At 36.6% G+C, this 21,386-nt stretch overlaps 1 protein-coding gene across 4 annotated transcripts in view; it reads left to right on the forward strand.

The window, feature by feature from the left end:
• MBP (myelin basic protein) overlaps positions 1-21,386 on the forward strand; it is a 192,855-nt gene that overhangs the window by 156,752 nt on the left and 14,717 nt on the right. For 2 of the 4 annotated variants that reach the window (XM_019524175.1, XM_019524189.1), the window contains exons 3-5: positions 1,572-2,002; positions 11,765-11,797; positions 20,751-20,855. In XM_019524175.1, coding sequence (XP_019379720.1) covers positions 1,572-2,002; positions 11,765-11,797; positions 20,751-20,855 — 569 coding nt within the window. The remainder of the gene's footprint in view (positions 1-1,571; positions 2,003-11,764; positions 11,798-20,750; positions 20,856-21,386) is intronic. The other 2 variants (XM_019524182.1, XM_019524200.1) reach the window with 1 other exon arrangement.

The following is a 21,386-nucleotide window of genomic DNA, read 5'->3' on the forward strand; positions in this document are numbered from 1 at the left end:
CCCCCCCCCCCCCCCATCTCCCCCAAATCCTCTCTGTATAACTGTAGGTGAGTGCTGCTTGTCAAATTATAGTTGAGTCTAGTTACTGGGTTGCAGATAAACTGTCAAATTTTACTATCCAGTATAATCTGTATTCCTATTAATTACAACCTAGTTCAAGAACCTGTCCTTATCAAAAGTTTATTTATCAAAAGAGGAAAAAAAAAAACACTTCAACCAGTTCTTTGCTGCCATGTGGAGAAAAACAAAAAAATGGCTTTGCAAAAACTAGAATCCTATGTTGAATCAGCAAAGGGGAAGTGCTGAGGACACCAAAAAAGATACATCAGTGAGAACCAGATACCTTCTTTCTGGATCATATATCAAATCAAATTGCAATTTCATCAGATAATTAGCAGACATCACATTGCTTTTTCATTTCATCATAGATGAATAGTAGTTTCTAAAAACAACAACAAAAAACCCCCTTAAACATAGCTTTTTAAGTAAGAGAACACTTTTTTTAAGAGCTGTATTTGACTGTCCACTCAGGGATATTATTCTGCAACCCAGACTCAGGTTGATTATTCACCTGTTCCCACCAAGTGGGATCTACCTCGTGTACCAGTAATAAAACTGTACTGAAGCACATTAGAATACAACTGAAGTTAGAAAAGTTGGCATGGCTGGAATATTTGCCTCTTTATTAAATCCCAACAGAGGTGGTGCTTTCAGTGTTCATTAGTCGTTTCTCTGTCTTTCACAAACACCAAGTGAAAACAATCTCTACGACAGGCACTGAATATTTTCTTACTTACACTAGAGTCGAGACTTTAGATGGGGACTTCTGAGATGGTAGGTGAGAAAAACTGTCTGAAGGGGAATGTGGAAATGTAGTTTATGGTCCTCATATTTGGAAATATCCTCGGTAATAAGTCAAAAAACATTTAGAAGTGACGAAGGGAGAAACAAATATGCATTCTAAACTGTGGCTCCGAATTACAAGTGAGGACTCATACTGGCAGGAGTTGTACCTTGTAGATAGAGCTCAGTTACACAATTGTTACGTAATGCAGAAAGGAACTATAGTTAACATGGAAATATGTTAACCAAAATGTTTTTAGTGTAACATCTAATAGGTCTTCTAGTAGGAAGAATGGCCAATTCTTTCCTCTTACTAGCAGTAGTAATAAATTATAAATGCCCACATAATGCAGACTTACCGATAATAAAATTATCACCCCAACAGTCCAGGATTATTAGATAACATTTAGAAACAGTAATTGCAGTTTTTTACAACAAGCATCTGGTGAATATTGTTAGTTTTTATTACGTTAAATTTTAAATGCACTGAACTCCATATACTCAAGAGTTAAAAACCTAAATGAATTTAGTCTTGGTGTGAGAACACTCTCCTGAGTTGTGCTTCAAGATAGGCATTTGGGAGAGAGAAGAGTTTCATTAAAACTGCACATATATTCTATGGATTTTGTATGAAATGACTAACTCAAGGCAAGGGAAAGAAAGCAGCATTGTTCCAGTGCTCTGTTTTTCACAGGCCTGTATTCATATCTCATCCTTGTTGTTTGCAGGAGAGGCAGATGTGAACCAGAACAATGGGACCTCCACTAAGAGTACAGCGGTGACAGACTCCAAAGGCACAGCAGATCCAAAGAATGCCTGGAAGGAGGCCAACCCAGCTGACACAGTTGGTCGCCCCCACTTGATCCGCCTCTTTTCCCGAGATGCCCCTGGAAGGGAGGACAACACCTTCAAAGATCGGCCCTCAGAGTCAGACGAGCTACAGACCATTCAAGAGGACAGTGTAGCAGCTTCAGAGAATTCGGATTTGATGGCTTCACAAAAGCGCTCCTCTTTCCGGCACGGATCAAAAATGGCAACTGCAAGCACTACAGACCATGCTAGACATGGATCCCCAAGGCACAGAGACTCAGGTCTACTTGACTCACTGGGCAGATTCTTTGGAGGTGAAAAACAAGTTCCCAGGAGGGGCTCGGGCAAGGTGAGCTCTGAGGAATAGAAAACAGAACAGCTACAGCAAAATAAAGTACAATTAAAAAAGAAAGGGTGGGAGGGGAAGGTGAACTGGGTCATTGTCATAAAGCAAGAGTTGACTTAGCAAGAAATAATGTGTTTTGAGAATCTGATATGATGTTTGGCTCTAAAGGTAAGGGAGAGAGGAAAGGATAGAGAGTTAGAAAATATTGTGTGCTTGCAACAGATTTTTAAGGCAGAACCATTCATCTGCTGGTTGTATATAAAGACAAGGTGTGGCTCTAGAGATACTCCTGAGAGGGTACTTGGTGTAGTATGTTTATCTGTATAATGTACAATTTAGACTGCAGCCTGTTTTTGTTTTGTTTTTCTTCCTTCCCCTTTCAGGGACTTTTTATTTCTTATGCTTCTCAAAATGAATTTAGATATAAGTACAAGAAAATCTATGAAAATGTTACAACAGTTCCCTAGTAGTAATGGGGATAGCCTTGAAAATAGTTGTTTTTTTTTTCTCCCCCATTCTGTAATTTCTATGATTGATTCTTTTACTGGAGACTTTACTACCTGGCTGTATTTTACAATCAGCACAGCTTTAAGGCCAGCAAATGGGGTTGCTGGTAGGGTGAAGGGTCAAATTCTACTGAAACCCAAGCTTCATACACAGTTAAAAGTATTTGAGACTGATAGTTGGGAAAATGAGGGAATGATCAGAATTGTACGTACAAGCATTTGCAAATTGAATTTAAAAAAAATTATGTGACTTAAATTTTGAAATTCAGTATATGAAAACTTGTCTTCATTATGATCATATGTCCTTGCTGTATGGAAAACAGAGGTATACAGCCTGGTAGTGCTGTATATTTCTGCCAATTCCAGGATTTGTATACAGTTTGATAAGGATGTTGATATGTCTTTACAGTTGGTTCCTTGATCTGTTATTTCTCAGCTGGATCCAAGAACTAAAAAATGTTTTTTAAAAAAAGTGATCAGCATTTGAGGTTGACCTATTTTTTGCTACATTAGCACTTGAATGGAAACTATATAGGGTTTTAGAACTTCACTTTATCAGAATATCACATTTTTGGTAGCTGAAAAAGAGAGCTTATCTGCCATAGTTCAAACCTTTCTGCTCTAGTTCAAACCTTTATTAATTAGCATGTGAAATAAAAATGCAACTCAAAATTGTGCTTGGGCATCATTTAAACTCCTTTTCCTGTGAGGAAATGCTTTGTTTTCTACTCCCATGAGGCAGATAAAACTTGCAGTCATTACATTTTGCTAACAAGCTACAAACAACTATAATTCCATTTTATTGTGTTGGGACATTTAAATATAACAGTGCTTTGAAACTCTGACTTGAGCTCATCTGATGCTTACATATTTTCACTGCAAGTGTGAAGTGTAGCTTGTATTAATCTGTCATCAACAGAATGGTCCAGTGGTCTTGGACTGGGAGTTGAGAGCCCTAGAGTCTAATCTTGTATCTCCTGTTGATTTTTTTTCTTTGATATTAGATGTTACTTGACCACCTCTAAAGCTCTCTATAAGTACTATACATTCTTGCTATATTGTTAATACAGGGAATAAGAATATGAACAAGCTGTCACTATCATTATAAAGAAACCCACGTTTCTTAAAAACCTTGAGCTTTTCTTGCTATCACTGAAGCATTTGTTGCTCCAGATGGTGGTGGTGATTTGAAATGGATTCTCAAACACAATAATGACCCATAGTGGTACTGTGCAACCTGAATGGGTAGCTCAACTCTTCACAAAATGTAAACATACTAGCAATTCCCAACATTGACCAATATCAAAGCAGTCTAAAATGCTACTTATGTGAGGGAAGCAACATAAAATATTAGACTCTACACAGAAGAATAAACAGTTAGGTATTTTCTTTTGTTTAGCAATAAAAATCTTTTTTCAGTGGTGATAGTGATCTACATGTGTTTCAACTTGTGTGTTCCTGTAGTTACCAATTGTGAATCTATTTACCTTTAAATGGTTCTATATGTAGTCTTGTATTAGAGGATTAAGTACTATGTCTTGTGTCTGTTGCTTTTCAAACAAACTGTCAGACTAAAGGCACAATCAACTTGAGTGGAAATATTCAAAAACAAGTAGTGCCTGCAAAATAATAGTTACGGATTATTCCATTTTTAACTGGAAATAAAAGCTTTTTTGAGCAACTGTTTTTTATACTGTAAAGTGCTTACTTACAATTTGAGTTGTAAGCACATAGGAGCGTATAACTTGCCCAAGTTGGTGACAATTTTTGGATCAGTAACAGACTTCCAGTGCCAAATCATCTCATCATTGTTTCCAGCAATGATAACACTAGTTAATTAAAATATATCCCAGGAATCCATTTCAAGAAAATGTCAGTGATGGAGGGATTTAACAAGTGCCACAGAGTAATATTTATAAATATTAGTACCAGCACTCTGCTCTTGTCATGAGTATTTTGAATGTCCAAGGAGGCTTATGCGCCATACATTTTTGTATAAATGATAGGAAAGCTAGCATATGGTACTCTCATTTGTATTCAAAACCAAAGCAGTTTTAATTGCCAAATTCTGTGGATGGCAGCAAAAGAACATTTTTAAATGAGTTCACTAAAGAGCTACAAAAACCTAAATCCTCTGCCAGATTTCCAGGCTTACTGTGCTTTGGGGAACATGTTACACATGACATTTCCTAGGATTAGTTATGAAGGTCAAAATGCAGAATGTTCTTGGGGCTGTATTTTTGTGTTCCTCAACTTAGTTTTGTAACAGTCCCAAAACTGCCAAACTGTTAAGCATTTTGAGAGCCATTTTGAAACTGCCTATTTTGTGGTCTCTCCCCCCACTTACTGCCATCCCATGCAGTACTTGAAGCCCGTATGAGAACTACCCACACCAGGACGCTCGGAATGCAGAGACAACACTTGTTCTTTGTACGCATTTAGGGTCGACATTCAGGCAAAACATTATAAATTCCTTGTGGAGGCATATTCTTCTTACAGCCATGGTTGAAAAGTACAGCAGGGAATAACATTCCCTATTGTTCGAAGAAAGGAGGGGTAGATACAAAAAAAAGCCTGTGTTGTGGCCTCCTCCTTCCTCGAGCAGATTTTCATTCTCCCTGATATTCTGAAGCTAAATTAAGAGATGGCGGGGGTCCTGAGATCTCAGAATATAACGTTGGATTGTAAAAAGTGATTGTCTTTCCTCAATAGCAGCAAACAGGTTTGCTATTTTTCACCTCGTCACAAGATCTGATAACTGAAAATACACCGCAAACAACCAAGTTAGAGGGCTGGTGACCTCTATTTTTATAAAATTTGTTTTTATGTAAAGAATAACCTAATGAAACCACTGTTAAATAATTATACAGAACCTGATTCTGTTGCACTGGAAACAGCGGTATCCATGTGGGATAAGCCTAATGATGTTGGTGACAGAATCAATTCCCTATAGCACTACAGAAAAAAAAAATACTCCCTACGTTAGTCCAGCAACAAGGGGGAGGGAGAGAGTTTGTTTGATATTCTAGTGGCAACCATTGGTAATGTTCCCTTTTTAATCTCTCTGAAATGTACTTGGAAAAATTTCAACTTTTAAAAGTGATTATATTTTATAACAAAGAAATTAACAAGTTTGTGTCAGGATGACTGTCTGCCCTACCTTGTTTAAAGTTTGTGGTTCCCAGGTACTACCTACATTTTTTTTTGTTTTGAATTATTACATTATTTCCTTGTGTTGAGTATTCCTTTTATTTGTTTTCTTTTTTTTCAAAAGGCCTGTAAGTGAATCTGTAAAACATTATATAAACAGAATTCCTTTAATTTCTGGGATTACTTTTATTTGCTGTATCTTGGATTGTAATACAATCATTTTTTAATATCCTGATACTAATATTATGTGCTAACATGGCAAATGTAAACTAGATTTACACAGTATGGTAAAACACATGAGGATGCTAGGAAAGACACAGTAAATAATAAGGGGCAGATTTTACTGAAATGCTAGAGCCTGCATTAATAAAGTAATTTGTCGTCTTTATTGCACAGTAAGCATTTTTTAACCTCAGTTTTGTTCACCTTTCTGTAGTTTGTGCAAATCTGTATACGGCCCTGTTTCTCCATTCGTTTCAGTGAAAAGGACATTTAGGGTGACAAGAAATATAGGTTTAATTCCCTTTCCCACCTATGCAAAGTATACAGAGGATATAAAACACTGGGCTATTTGATTAAACTTGATATAGAAGGTGGTTTTAATAACATAAACAAACCCTGGGTTTTGGTGGTCCTGCCTACTGCTGCCCTCCAAAAATTCAGATATATACACCCATTGTTTGAAAATTCGGAAAAATAGCAGTTTAATTAATGCTTGTTCTACTTAAAAGTTGTTTATTCCAATGACTAGACTTTCCAACCACATAAAAATGGTAATGATTTACTCTGGCCTTTCTTTTTGAATGTTCTTAACACCAGATATCTTCCCCCAGTGACTATTTACTGTTTTTGTATACCTACCTGCTGTATAAATGATCAGGTTGTAAAAAAATAGAAAAAGTGTCTGATGTATTAAATGGGACTTGTTTTATGGTGGCTGTAACGTTACATTTTGTGTTAATTTTTGCCTTATATATGTTTCAACATTTATATTCATTTATTAAACAGTTGAAGTCGCTGAGTATTGGTGTACTAATTACTTAGTTTGTTTTTTAAATACCTAGTACATTAACAAAATCTGTGTCTAGTGCCTTTTATTTTCATTTATAGAACTTGATAACTGTGATGCATGCAAAATGGTGGACAACAACATGGTTATGGCAGGGGGGGGCGGGAATGATAGCTCTGCCAACTTAACCAGCCTAAGTTAAACTACCCATTAATTGAGAGGCTGAATGTTACTGATTTAAATGAACGGAAGGAAACAAATATGAGCATTTTGTTTTGCTGGTGTCTGCGATGACTGAACACAAGGAATTTTATTCCAGTTTACTTCAGTGGGAACAGATTACCCATAGCCTTATTTAGTAATTGTCATCTCACAACTCTGCAGTCCATTGTTACAGGTTTATACATCCCCTTGAAAAAAAAGACAATTAGCAATGGAAAACATTGCGACTGCAACTTTTGGTTAGGGTTTATGTATAGGCCCCAGCAATACTTCAGATTTGCTCTATAGTTGTCTAACCTTTAGCATTTATACAAAGATATTTTTCTACTGTAAGAAAAAGGCAATCCCCACGTATGTATTTATATGAAACAAATATGGACTTAGTGAAAGTATTGCGAAGCACCACACAAAAAGTACAAAAAATGGAGGAGGTGGTAAAGACACATGATATAGATACATTTTGCTTATGAGTAACCCAACTGTGTTTTTATGACCTACCAAGATTATTACATAGAACAAATATGATCAGAAACCAGATTAAAAGGAAGAGGGACCTAGAAATCAAGAATGATCTATAAGGAAAATTTTGAAGAAAAAAAGGTGAACTGACAGACTGGAAAAACCCACTTGATCAAACCGTTTACATTTCATGCAAACCTGTCTTTCCTGTAATTCTCCTTCTTTCAATTTCCATGAAATGCTACAGTATATTCCTTGAGCTATTCTGACTGACATACTTTTCACTAGATTAACTTTTATACCTTCCACATTTCAAAGATCCAGTTTCCTGTTTCTGGATCCCTGTGATAGTTGAAATATTATTTTCTTGTTCTTTTGGGATAAAACCATATCAGAAAACTTCATCCTCTCAAATACTCGTGAAACCACCAAGCCGTTTTTAACATTTGCTGCCGCTAGCTACTGTTTGACCTGGGCATCTTTGGTTTCAAATCAGTTGTGATCTTTTCAGGACTGGTGCCAGGGTGTTCTCAGTACAGGGCATCAGGAAACACAATCCTTTGATGCTTTACTGGATCCTGAGCCTGCCAAACTTAAATGCAGGGGTTTTGTGGGGGGAGGCGGGGGAGGAGGAGGAGTTACTTTTTCATCACTGGGTGACATTTAAACTGCATCTGAGAAGTATGAAGGCAGCTGGTGCAGATGCACCTGAGCTGGCTCTAAACTAGCACTAGTATGAATGTGGCATGAAATCTAATTAAGCCAGCTAAGTATATTTATCCAGAGTCCCAAGTGGCTTTTGTAGCTGGTCCCGCAGGTACACTGTTTATGCCTTTGGAGTGCAGTGAAGACTGTATGTTAAAGGGTGTTATTCAGTATGCTCATTGCTCCTTCATTTGCTGCGTAGTATTTTATGTAAAAATTGAATGGTGTTTTCTATGCACTAGCCCAGCTGTTGTAAATCTCCAAACCTTCTTGCATCTTACTGTATTGATTCCTCGTTATTTCTTTTAGTCCCATTTTTTTATATAATCAATAATGCTCTGCAATTCTACAGCACTTCCTACCCCAGGGCTTTACTGTAATTGACAGATATTAGTGGCAGCCCTACAATGCCCTTGCAATAAATGCTATTAAACTTTCAACAGATAAAAGATTGAAACAAGACTCAGCCAAGGTCACTCCACATGGTTGTAAAGATCCATCCTGAAGCTGAGTACCACAATTGTGCACGTCATGAGCAACTTTTGCTGATTTTCATGTGGTGTTCCCATGCAAAACTTTTACATTAAATAGTTTATAAAAGCCCTCACCCAACTCCAAAATATTTGCTCTCAAGCCAAAAGTATTGCTGTATGCAGCTATTCATTTCACATTTGAGCTATTGTGTTCAGTTTTCCATCCAACAATCTTTCCCCTTTAATTGCTATATCCAACTGTCTCCATACTGTTGCCAGCTTTCTTCGAATGGTATCCAAAACATTTTAAAGGTTTCTGAAATTTACTTTCTCCATAGACATAGATAGTATGCTTAATCCCTGTTTAAGCCAACTCATCTCTTGAGATTCCCCTTTTATTTGCACTGGGTTTGTGTTTTCTCTCACCTTCTGCCAAAGCATGAAATGAGCATCACTCAACATCACTGTATGCAACTAGGTTTCCTATCATAGTTCAAATCTAAGTGGGGTGGCAAGAGGAAGTCAGGGGAGAGATGGAAGACTTTAGTTCTTACTTTCTCTACAACAGCTTCCAAAATAAGTGTTACTTAGGCACACCATATTTTTCATTTCTTCCATGTAAAAAAACCTTTGGGCATTTTAGAATCTTTCAAAGACAGCTCTCAAGAAGTAAAAATGTTAGTTATTTCCTGTACTTCTAAAGAGTGTTTCAATTTGAGCCATACTATGATTATTACTATATATCCTTGCTATTTTCACCTCCAACCTTATTTATAATACCCAGTACCTTATTTCTTTGTAACACATGCAAAAGTTACACCTGAGCATATAGCATATGCAGTGAACTGTATTTAAAGTCATTTAAAAAAGCAAAAACCAATCACAATTTTTTATATCAAATGGTGTGTATATTTATTATGCTACCTGACAGATTGAAGTTCTTCAGAATCAAAACTCTGGCTTCATATATTGAAATACTGAAAGAAAATTCACAACCAAAATTTCCCAACCTACCTTCAAAATACTTTCTAATTTATTTGAAGATGCCCCCAAATCACCTGAATACATTAAGAAGCCTTTTTTTTTTTAACCAAAGCATCTCCTACCTCTAAGCCCCATTACATATATCCTTTACCAATATCTTAACAGATTCTCTGAGGTCACCCAAAAGCTTATACCAATCATTTTAACCCTCTGCTACCAGGCTTCTTTCTCTTCCTGGTTAACTCTGCACCATGGTATTTTAGCTCTCTTGTTTTCTGAATGAATGTTTCAGTTGTTCATAGAATATCACACAGCCCCTTTAAATCATGCTAACTTGCTTTACTGGTTTCTTCCTATGCTGAAAACAGTATTTCTTTAATACAGAAAAGACTCTAAACCCTTTAAAGAGCTCATTAGTTTTCTTCCTGATTATCAATGAGGGAAATTAATTAAGGATTTAAATAGACCCATCTACACTTTTCATCAAAAACTAGCAAACGCAAATACCCAAAGACCCTCACACAGCTTGTACCTTAATAGCTCCTCACTTCTGCCAGCAGTTATAAACGTAGTAGTATGTACTGATTTTTGGAGTTTCTCTTTCAACACAAGGTAAATCTTCCTTTCTTAAATAAGCCAAATATCTCTGTTGTGAGAAACTACTACTGTAATAGGCTTTTCTTAATGTTTCTTACCTATCCAATTTTTCCATAATACCCCTATCCAGAATAAACTAGCTGTTTCCTTTGGCAATACTGACAGGTATCAATACCACCAACTGCATCTGCAGCCATCCTATATCTAGTAAGCTTCCATTCCTAATTTTTCTCTGCAAATTATTTAATCTTTGCTTGATGCAAATCAATCACACTTAACTCTACAATAATACTCTTACAAAGGATGATGGGAGTAGTGACAGCCAATTCTTGACACCTGAGCAACTTGAATCTAATTTCTTTTACAGCTGTCATATCATTGTCTCTGCTCTTCCTGTTTCTCACAAAAAGATGTCAGGAGAGATTTCTATACGAGCCTATCCTAAAAACATCTCTTGGCTCCAATTTTTATGTCTGCAAAGGCTGCAATTATATTGAAACAAGGACAGAGACGTTGGTATAATCATTGGAAAAAGTAGCTCAAACAGAGTGAGATGAAAGGGGATTGGAGTGACAGCATTTGGTATACGCTAGGCTCAAATCCTGAATGTTTGTTGTTTGAGAGGAGGCCTGTGTCTCCTGCTTCCCATCAAATACACTAAACACTAGGCCACAGGCTAGGCTTTGTTCAGAGCGCTCTTCTCTCCAGCCCTCTCCTTGAAGGTTCAAGGTTCACTACTGGGAAAGCCCTCCCCTCCTCCACCAGCACCGCAGTTGACTTCTGGGGAATATGGACATTGAACCATCCTACGGTCACAAGTAGAAATACAATCCCAAATAGTGTATAGGTGCCAACAACTGTGATTACGCATTTAATTTGTGCCACTTGGTCCTAAAAAGGGCAAATGACCATATCCGTTTCAGACCAGCAAGTAGTAAGGCCATCCCTGTCTTCAAACACTATAACAAGTTGTCTACAGTATGCACAATGGATTTTTGTGCTAGAGTAAGCCCCAGACTTCTGCATCCTGCTACAATGTTGGTGAAGCATCTAGAACAGCATTTGCAAAGGTGTCAGCTCAGTAGAATATATTGGCAATCAAGCATCACAGGACTTACCTATGGTTTCATGATACTGATAAGTAAAAGCAGCATTGTATGCTATCTCCTAGCATCAAAAAGTTTATCTGGATTCCTTGCAAGGATCAAGCAAAGTCACCAACAGACTATGGGTATTGCTACTTCAGTATTGCTATTTAAAAAGTTCTTGATATTGAGATCAGATTTGCATAATCAAGGATATTTGCTACAAATATTTTCCTGGTTTTACAAAAAATAAAATCTTAATTTATTTAAGAGAGCAAACCAATCATGATATTTTGGCAAATGTCTTTAAAAATACTTAAGAACTAAAATGAATTACCACTTGACTGTAACAGGTTGTAGCGATTTTTATCACACAAGGTAAGTATTAAAAAAAATAAATAAATAAACCTGCTGTTTCTTTTATTATACCAAGTCAGTTGTATTGAACATGTTCTACTGCAAGAAGCAGCTTTCATCCTACTCACTATATTATGTATAATAATCCATTCTTACATTTCCTTTGGTTAACGTTCTGTTACCTTTTTTTCCCCCTCTACCTGATTTTTTTGTGCAAGTCCCTCCGATTTGGATGCCAGAAGGAAGGAAAGGTATGATTAACTCATCCTAATTTAAATGCATTTTTCTGCCTAAAGTGAACCCATGAAATGCCTTCCAAAGAGAACATTAAAATCGGGCTGAAAAACCACAAGAAAAATGGATTTAAACAGAGGTCTCTGCATTAAAGAGTCTTACTAGTGAGACAGAGCCTATCTGATTACGCACAATTCTGCAACATCACAAATGCCACATATTTCACTGGTTATAATGGACACATAGCATTAATGGTACCAGGTCTAGGGATGTTTTCAATGATCGTGAGTGATTAATGTCTCAGTATCTAGGTGGGGTATGGTTTCAAGTGGTGTTCCCAGGGGTCTGTCCTGGGTCCAGTATTGTTCATTATCTTCATTAACAATGTGGCCAATCAGCCTGAATGCACACTTAGCACATTTGTGAATGATACCACTTTGAGAGGGCAGGGCTAGGACTCAGAATGACTTGGATAGACTGGAAAAATGACCCACAACCAGTTCAACAAGGCCAAGAGCAAAGTCCTGCCACGTGGAATGCAGTAATTGCATGCTGACATGCAGACAGACTGGGGAATGAGTGGCTAGGTTACAGTAGCAGAGAGAAGTACCTGCGGGTTACAGTAGATCAGTGGGGGTCAACCTTTTTGGAAGCATGCCACAAATTAACCCCAGACCCTTCCCAAATGCCATGTGCTACACAGAAGCGCCCATGGGGCATACATGCTGCAAGTTGGCCACACCTGCAGGAGACCATAAGCTGAATACGAGTTGGCAGTGTGCTTTTGTTGCAAAAAACAGCAAATAGCACGCTAGGCTGTATTAACAAGAGTGTCGCTTGCAAATCAAGGGAAGTGATTCTTTTTCTGTATTCAGCACTGGTGAGGCCTCACCTGAAAGACTGCATCCAGTTTTGGGCTCCACAATTTAAGAAGGATGTGGACCGATTATGGAGAGAGTCCAATGCAGAGTGACAAAAATTATTAGGTGCCTGGGAGGCAAGATTTCTGATGAAAGGATGAAGGAAGAAAAGGCTGAGGGGGGCCTTGATAACAACCTTCAAATATCTGAAGGGCAGTTCTAGAGAGGATGGAGAGGGGCTTTTTTCTCTGTGACTGTAGGGAACAGGATTAGGAGCAATGACCTCATGTTGCAGCAGAGAAAATATACGTTGAAGATTAGGAGGAAGTGTCTCACTATGAGAGTGCTACCAGGTAGCATTGGAACAGACTATCTAGATAAGCTGTGTACTCTCCATCACTGGAAATTTTCAAAAGCAGGTTGGACAGAGACTTGACTGGGATGGTTTGGTCAGGGATGCTCCTGCCTAGATGACCTTGTGAGGTCTATTTCAGCCCTACTTTACCATGACCCTATGATTCAGGAAGCATCCAGGGAAAATAAAAGGGAAAATAGTTGAACAGGCTGTTTTAAATTACCTTTTTAATTCAAGTCACAGATCTGTTAATGAGGACATGTTGTACAGACATTTCTGCTTAATTCAGAATCTGCTGAACAGTTCAATCTTTTTATCAATTCGTGTCATATATCAGGGAAAATGGCTAGTCCAATGGAAATAAGGTCATTTATTTAAGTGCCCTATCATGGATTTACATGCCCAACTTTTAGCCACAAGTTCACGTGTCCTTTTTGTTATTATGCTATCATCACCCTTAAGTTGCTTACAGCGACCTTTTGGCTGCTTCTGAATTTCTCATTAAACTGCCAGTCACAGATTTGGGTGCCTAGGGCACCAGCTGGCTCAGCAGGTTTTCACAAAGCAACCCACTATTATGTTAATAATTCATATGTAACTTAGCTCTGAAGAAGAGGATCTAAGATTTATACTAAACCATAATGTGCGCATGAATCAACTATACCATACTGTTGTGAAAAAGCCAACATCCAGTTTTGGGCACTGCACTTTAAGAAAGATTGGGATCAAGTGAAAAGGACCCTGTGAAGAAAAATTTGGCAAAAATTAGTATTTTTAAAAGTTAGTTATAGTCTAGAACTTAAGACCAATCATAGCTTAAGATTTCCATGACTATTTTCTATAGTATATAGGGAAACCAACTGACACATTTCCATTGTACCATCAGAGGTATATACATAAGCAAGCTACATAAAATATGAACAGTAAACCAGAGGGGTATTTTTTAATGTTCAGATTTCATCCTCTAGATTCTAGATGTGTGATTTGTAGGAATTCCTCTTAAATGCTCTTTAATGAATTTCAACTCATCAGGGTCACTCTCATTTACAGAATGTTAAAAGTTATGTAGTAGTAATGATAATATAGAGAATGATAATGCAGAGATGTATGACACACAGAGTTCTTGGTTTCAGAAGCAGTCCTGTTGTGGTACACTGCAGTTGAACAAATGGTAGATAACTCACTTGGAAAGTTTCATGCTTCTGAAAATCTATGTGGAGGTGCATGAGTCAGACCAGAAACTAGCATCACATTTGCACAAAGTGGTGTCAGACAATATTTTCTGAGCTCTTTCAATCACCACCTACATGTCTGCTATTGCTTATGATCAAGCAACCACAAAATGACAAGAAGTGTTAGTAAGTCTAGTATTGGTTTCCAATGGGAAGTGCTAACTAAAAGTGAAACTGATTATTACAGTTTTAGTTTATCATTGCTTCAATGCAAATTGTAAGTTAACCACCCTTAAAATCCTACCATCTCTTTTAACAAAACTATAAAGGTTAAACAAGAAATGTATTTTGCTCAGAAGCTAAAGAGGAATGAATGAGAATGAAACCTGGATTTACATTTGTGCGACTGCAAACATTTTTAAGACAGTTCCTGGAACACAATAATGTGGCCTATGTTAATATATATATTAATTATATGCTGGCAGTAACTTTCTAGCATAACGACTACAACATAGGATTCAACTTATGTTAATAATTACAGTTCTTGTTCATTAATTTCTGTATTGGGCATCAAGTTACTTACTTATATCAGTCTGTCTTAGAGTCTAATTATACATAGTCGCAAGGCCAATCTTCATGTAGTTTAAATGACAATGGGCAAAATACGTTTCCTGTGTGGCAGAAAAAAAGATCTGTTCACTGCTTGAATCTAAACTGTTATGGGTCCTGATCCTGGAAATAATAGTTCCATTTAAGCTAATCAATACAATTTGATTAAAGCCATTAACAGCTGATAAGCTAAAAATTAAACTCGTACTGCTTGTCCAGTTTGAGGCACCTCACTTTTGACAAAGATGTGGATAAATTAGAGAGAGTTCAAAGGAGAGCAATAAAAATTATTAAAGATCTGGCAAAAATGACTTATGAGGCAAGGCTGAAAGACCTAGGGTTATTTAGTCTGAAGAAAAGACAGAGGTAAATTTGGTAACAGTGTTCAAATGCCCCAAGAGTGGTTATTACAGAGGATGGGGATAGAATATTCTCTGTAGCTGCAGATGACAGGATAAGGAACAATGACTTTGAATTTCAGCACGGGAAATGTAGTTTGGATATTAGGAAGAACTTTCTCACTGGGGGGTGGTCAAGCATTGGAGCAGGCTACTCGAAGACATTGTAGAAACTTTGCAGTTTTTAAGAGCAGGGAAGACAGATACTTCACTGGGATGGTTTAAATAGGGATGATCCTGTCTTGAAGATGGGTTAGAATAAATGACCTCCTCTGGTCCCTTGCAGCCCTACTTTTTAAATCATTTATAATTCCAGTAAGTCCAAGCTACAAAATACATACAGATTATACATTTTAACAAATTCCCAAAAGTTTGGTAGATAAATTCAAAATCCAAACCTAAGTATACATTTTGCAGACGGCTTTAATTTACAACAGGTCACAACAAAATCTTTGAATTATGAGAAAATTGTAATGCTGTGACTCAAAATACTGAAGCTTTTGCCTACCTTTATTAATATAAATTAATAGGTTTGGACTTTCTAAACTGAAGAGCAACAAACTAAACAAGTAGTTCCTTACCTCCCATCAGATGTGATGGCAATTAATTTCAAATACTGCTCAAACTTTCAAATTTCCAAAAGTTACAGGGGTTTTTTAAAATATATTTAAACACAAAGGAAAGTTATCTGATTTTCAGAAATGGCAAGCATAGAACAGCATATATACCCAGAATTTCAAGTTTTTCTGAAGTATATATTTAAGAACATAATTCTAGTTAACCAAATTTGACCAGAGTTAACCAATTTTTTACCTATATATGTTTCTTCAGCAAAGAAAAGGAAAATGTATTCTCAGTTAATTAGGAACATTTCGATAAGAATTGCTACAACTTTCCTTTTTTGTACTATGAGTATTAATTTCACAATGAAATCACAAACTAACTGTAATGAAGTCTATGGTTATACAGTTCTACACCATCTCATACAAAAGTCTAAGACTAGAGGTTAAACTGTAAGGCACCTTTGCTTTGTGCCTCTCTCTTGATACAGTAAATTGTCATTTATGAGAGTAAACTGGGTGACACATGGACATCTCCTGTGGATGCTGGCAGTTTGAGTAGTCATTGTTTTCTGTCCCATATGCTCTTTGAACAAAAGGACAACAAACCTATCATTCACATTTATCCCTTACATCAGCAAAAAGAAAACCCACTGGATGATGTTTTAAACTTATGTGCAATCAAGTTGACAAATCCTGCTGGGTTTGCAAGCCAATTAATTATTCAATGGATTATTCAAATCAACCAGTTATTCAAAGAACTTGAACTTTTGATTACAGTTTGTGAACACATGCCTTTAATACATGTTGCCTGAAAACTAAGGCTCTAAGTAGCTAGAAATTATGCAAAATTTAAACTTTAGAATAGGTGCAAAGCTGGAAAGTTTAATTGATAATTACATGCTGCCAACTAGAAGCTGTGTGTTGCTCCACCTGGTGATAAAAATGAACATCACTCTGTATGGAGTGGAAATTTCCAGTAACTTAAAGCAGAATAACTTGTTTTTTTTTTACTTATTTTTTTTGTCCTGTACTTATTAGGTTCTCACACTGGTGTCCATTATTTCACTGAGCCTATTTCAAAAGTAAATCGGTAAATGGCAGTGTCTTGAATTGCTACAACTCTCACTAACTGCATGAACTCATTTAAAATCTAACTCTAATGAAACTGTATAAAAGTAAGAACTTAGCACATAGGTCAGTCAGGGAGGGAGCTGGAGTAGAGATGGATGCAACAATTGCATCTATCAAATGATACTAGTATAAGTTAGAGTGCAAGTGTTACATCTGCATGAATCTAGCATGGCAAGGGCAGAAGAACTGCTTTTTTCAGGCTAAGAACAGATATTGCATCTGAGGTAATTATTTGTCCCTGGACAAGTTATGTCTGTGTTGGTCCCAGAATAGAAGCATCCCTTCTAATCAGGGTTTAGGGAACAGCTGAGTGCACTGCTGCTTTTCTGCAAATGATTAAACAAAGCAAACCATTCAGATGCACTTTGAGATGTCCCAAGATAAAGTTAGTACTTCTTACCTTGTGAAAGATACAATGGTTTATCCTGGGACAAATGAGACATCTATTTGTAGCCTCAAAGTCCAAACTCAGGCCATAATGGATATTACTACAGGATGATGCAGACATAACAGTTACAGCAGCTCCCCTTCCCTTCTTAAAGCTGATAAAAGCAGATAAAATATACATTTGGCCATACCCTCAGATAATTTACTTTCTCTTTTAGTTAGTACAAGCACTACTGCCCATAGCATAACATTTTACCTCCTTCTTTAAGTACCCTCAGACCTTGTGGTACATCTTCTCTTTAATGCACTTATCTGCTTTTGGGTGCTTCTAAGAAAATATCACTTTTCAATTTTATTTTTTTCCCTCACTGATTTTGCCTCTTAAAATCTGAGAAGTAATAGAGAAAATTATGTACAGATAAACAGTAATTAATTACAGTATTTTATAAGTGTAATCTAAATTAAGAAAAAATATATAATTATGTTACCACAAATCTGAATGACATTACATTTGCTGAGGTAATACATGAAAAAGTGCTGCATTACAAAAGCTGGTAAATACAACTTATTAAACTTAAACCAACCACCCCTCCTCTCCCATCTTTACTAAATTTGGCAGTATGAAAAGGAGCATAATATCCAATTTATTTTATAGCTTGCAAGATACCTTTTCAATAAGCCATACTGACACACTGTATATACTTATTATTGAGCATATTTCTTTTTGGTGATTCATAGTACAGTAATTAAACAAAGTTATTAGTACATGGACTGGAAAAATATGATTATCCCAGTCCGATGCTTAACTGTGTTAAGCACAACTTACTGGTAATAAATTCACATTTCTAGACAAATGTTATACACCTTATTCATGACAATTTATAAATCCCATCATCCAATTCTACTTCACTAAGCATTCAAATAAACAAGATTTTAGTCCCCTAACCAGTGATAATGCAAGTTCTCACACAGAAAACCTGGTTTAATCTAAACAACACATAGAAAAACTATTTTAACTGCATAATTGTAGAACAAAATCATAGAAAAAATGTTTAAAATGGAGTTTCAAGTAAGATAGTAAGTTCCAACAGTAGCTCTGCAAGATTCATTTTGGGACATAAATGACTCTTTTGAAACACAAATGAGTGAAGTTGTTGGATTTAAATGAATTCATTGTTTATTACTTGAATTCCTACCTTCTGTCTCTTGTTCACAAGGACTGAATATGTACTGTTTCCAAGGTCTGGGTTGTGATCTCTTCTATTTTATCTACAGATTTTTTTTCCTCCTATTTTCTACCCCTAATACTCTCTTCTCTACTTCCTCTACTCTCTTCATCACTCTCTTCTCATACTTCCTGTCCTTATGTATACAGCGAAAAAAATGGGAGAGTGATTCAACTCATATTCAAATCCATCTTATAAAACAGAAAGTATTACTTTGTTGTTCTTCACAGTGCACACCATGAAAAGTTTGCAGTAGGATAGCAACCACTTTCCTTGCATCAAAATATAGGAAGGCAACTACAGTGCAACACTCACCAGTAAGAAGGATATAAGGGTCATGGCAGCTGTCTGTGAAAAGCAAAGAAAAGTTTAATTGGGAACATGGTTAAAAAAATACCTCTCAAATCACTCCCTACAATTGTGCTTTGCTATCCTGTTGGTTTGTAAATAGAAGTTATGGCACTACCGCTGCTAAGACTTCCTTCTCTCACCCAAAACAATCTAAATACCTAGCAAAGAAGTAAATGTAAGAGTAAGTGAACAAAGATTGAATAATCTTACCAAAATCTTAAACTCAATAAAATCCAGCAAAGTCCTACTTTTTAAATAGTAAAATAAAGATACCACCAGCCTGGGGACACTGAATCTAACAGATTGAGATGAACTTTGTGGCAATTCATCTGAAATGTCTCTCTTCAGATTGCACTGACTACATCATAGCAATACTGCTGATTTGCATTCATTTGTAACAATCTAGTATAGTCTATTTATATGCCATTCATATGTCTGACTGCATTATTGGATAATCGGACAAAAATAACAAAAAAAAAAATGTTTTTTCAGTAGCTTTAACTAAGCTATTAAGTTACAAAGTGAGAGTAGAACTTCAATCTAGCAATTTTAGAGCACATTGCAAGCTTTCGTTCATTCAAGTTTCCCTACGCACTTCTGAAATATATTTTCTACATAAACAAAAGTACAAAGGACCAGATTTTTAAAGATACTTAAATCACTGGAAAATGCAGATAGAGATGTATAACCAGAGCTCACCATATAATGCTTATTTATACCATTAGGTATAAGAATGTGTTAAGCATACCTTGAAAATTCTGGCTTTTAAATTATTTACCAAATATCACCCAACCAACGAGCAGTGAGGCAGAGGGGAAAAAAACCCTCAGGAATCCTGGTTCCTGTGCTCCAATAAGTAGATAATACCTGCCTCACTAGGAAAATAAGGGGGATGTACGTTTAATACTAATGATGAAAACTTAGTTGCTTTGATTGTTTATCTTGTCATACTATTTATACATTCCTTAAATATTCATTACTTCTTGTCTTACGAAGTTAGCATCATTAAGAAAATACTAACATGAACAGCTTTTTCACTGGAGAGGTCAACCCGATCAGCAACATTTGCCATTATCATTCTAAATGGATCTTTCTATCATTACACTGTCTTTCGTGGGGGGCATTCTCTGTACCATGGGTATTTAGTCTGACTTTGCTGGATTTTTTGGTATAGCCTTTTGCCATGATGGAAAGATGTAGCTTCTGTTTATGAGTCTGACATGGATCGTTCACCTCTGCCAATCCATATTTCTATTTCACACTACATCAAAAAGTAGCCACAAGTGCACAGAAGTATGTGGAACCCATTTTTACTCTCGCATAGTATGTTTATCCCATGGTACTATAGTATACTATTTAGTTTCTACAAATTATTCTCATTCTTCTGCCTTCATTCTTTATATTTTATTTCTTACCACAAGTAAAAGCACTTTGAAGTGACTGCACAGCAAGTCTCCCCTGACTCTCCTCAATTTTAAGTGCAGCTGCTCTTTCATTTCACCAAATCAAGTAATTTCTGACCCCTAGTGCTGTATATTTGAAATTAAAAGGGGTTAATGTACAGTGCATTACTTCTCTGGTATGGAGATTGACTCCATGAACTAGTAGGTCTTTTTTTCAACTGTTTTCACATCATTATGATTCCACTTATGAGAAAAGCTAGTATTTAAATGCCTGGACATGTCAGCAAAAGACTGGGTTCTGGATTAGGCTATAATATATTCAAAAGCTTGTATTTATTTTATATGCACAGTCAATGCACATGTATCACTTTATTGCTTGGTCTCTCTACGGACACTGGATTATAATATTTGTAAAATTCTTTTATTCGTGAACGTGACTTGGTGCATTCTCCCTTCACATTGCTGTCATCTACCTTTCCTTTGCTGTATTCTAATATAACTATCCTGTATTTCAGGACATACATGCAGCCAGAGCTAGCCACGTAGGTTCCATGCCTCAGAGGTCTCAGCATGGGCGACCTGGTGATGACAACCCAGTAGTCCACTTCTTCAAGAACATTGTAAGTTTCCCCTTTTCTGCTCTTTAGTGGAATTAAAGGATTCATTTGCGATTCATTGGCAGCTCAATGTTAACTGGTGTTAAAATTAACAGTACAAATAAATTGTTTTGCCTCTGCCTTTGAGAGTATAGTGATGCCAGAGTTATTCTACTTGGACACATAAAGCAGGAAATGGATACTTTGGATAAAAGGGACTGACTCTACCATTACTACTTTGAAATTTCAACATTAATTATTAGAAATTATGAAGCTTTGCTGTCTGCAAGTTTTGTATTCATCTTCCTTGGAGCAAGCCATGTTCAAATACTTACGTATTGATTTTTGTTTAAAGAGAGAAAAAAAAAAAAAAAGCAGTTGTGCTCCAGGCACAAGTCCTTTAAAGTAGCACTTACTGGACTTACTAAATGAACCCAATCCTAAAAGCCAGACTATACTCAGGAATTTCCTTTGAAGTCATAAAAAAAAAGGGGTCCAGATTTGTTTCCCTGACCTGTTCCCTGCCCCTTCCCCCCTCGCCCCCCAACTCCAACA

This window comes from Gavialis gangeticus, unplaced genomic scaffold (assembly GCF_001723915.1).
Source record: "Gavialis gangeticus isolate Ggan-Ray unplaced genomic scaffold, GavGan_comp1, whole genome shotgun sequence".
Lineage (NCBI taxonomy): Eukaryota > Metazoa > Chordata > Crocodylia > Gavialidae > Gavialis > Gavialis gangeticus.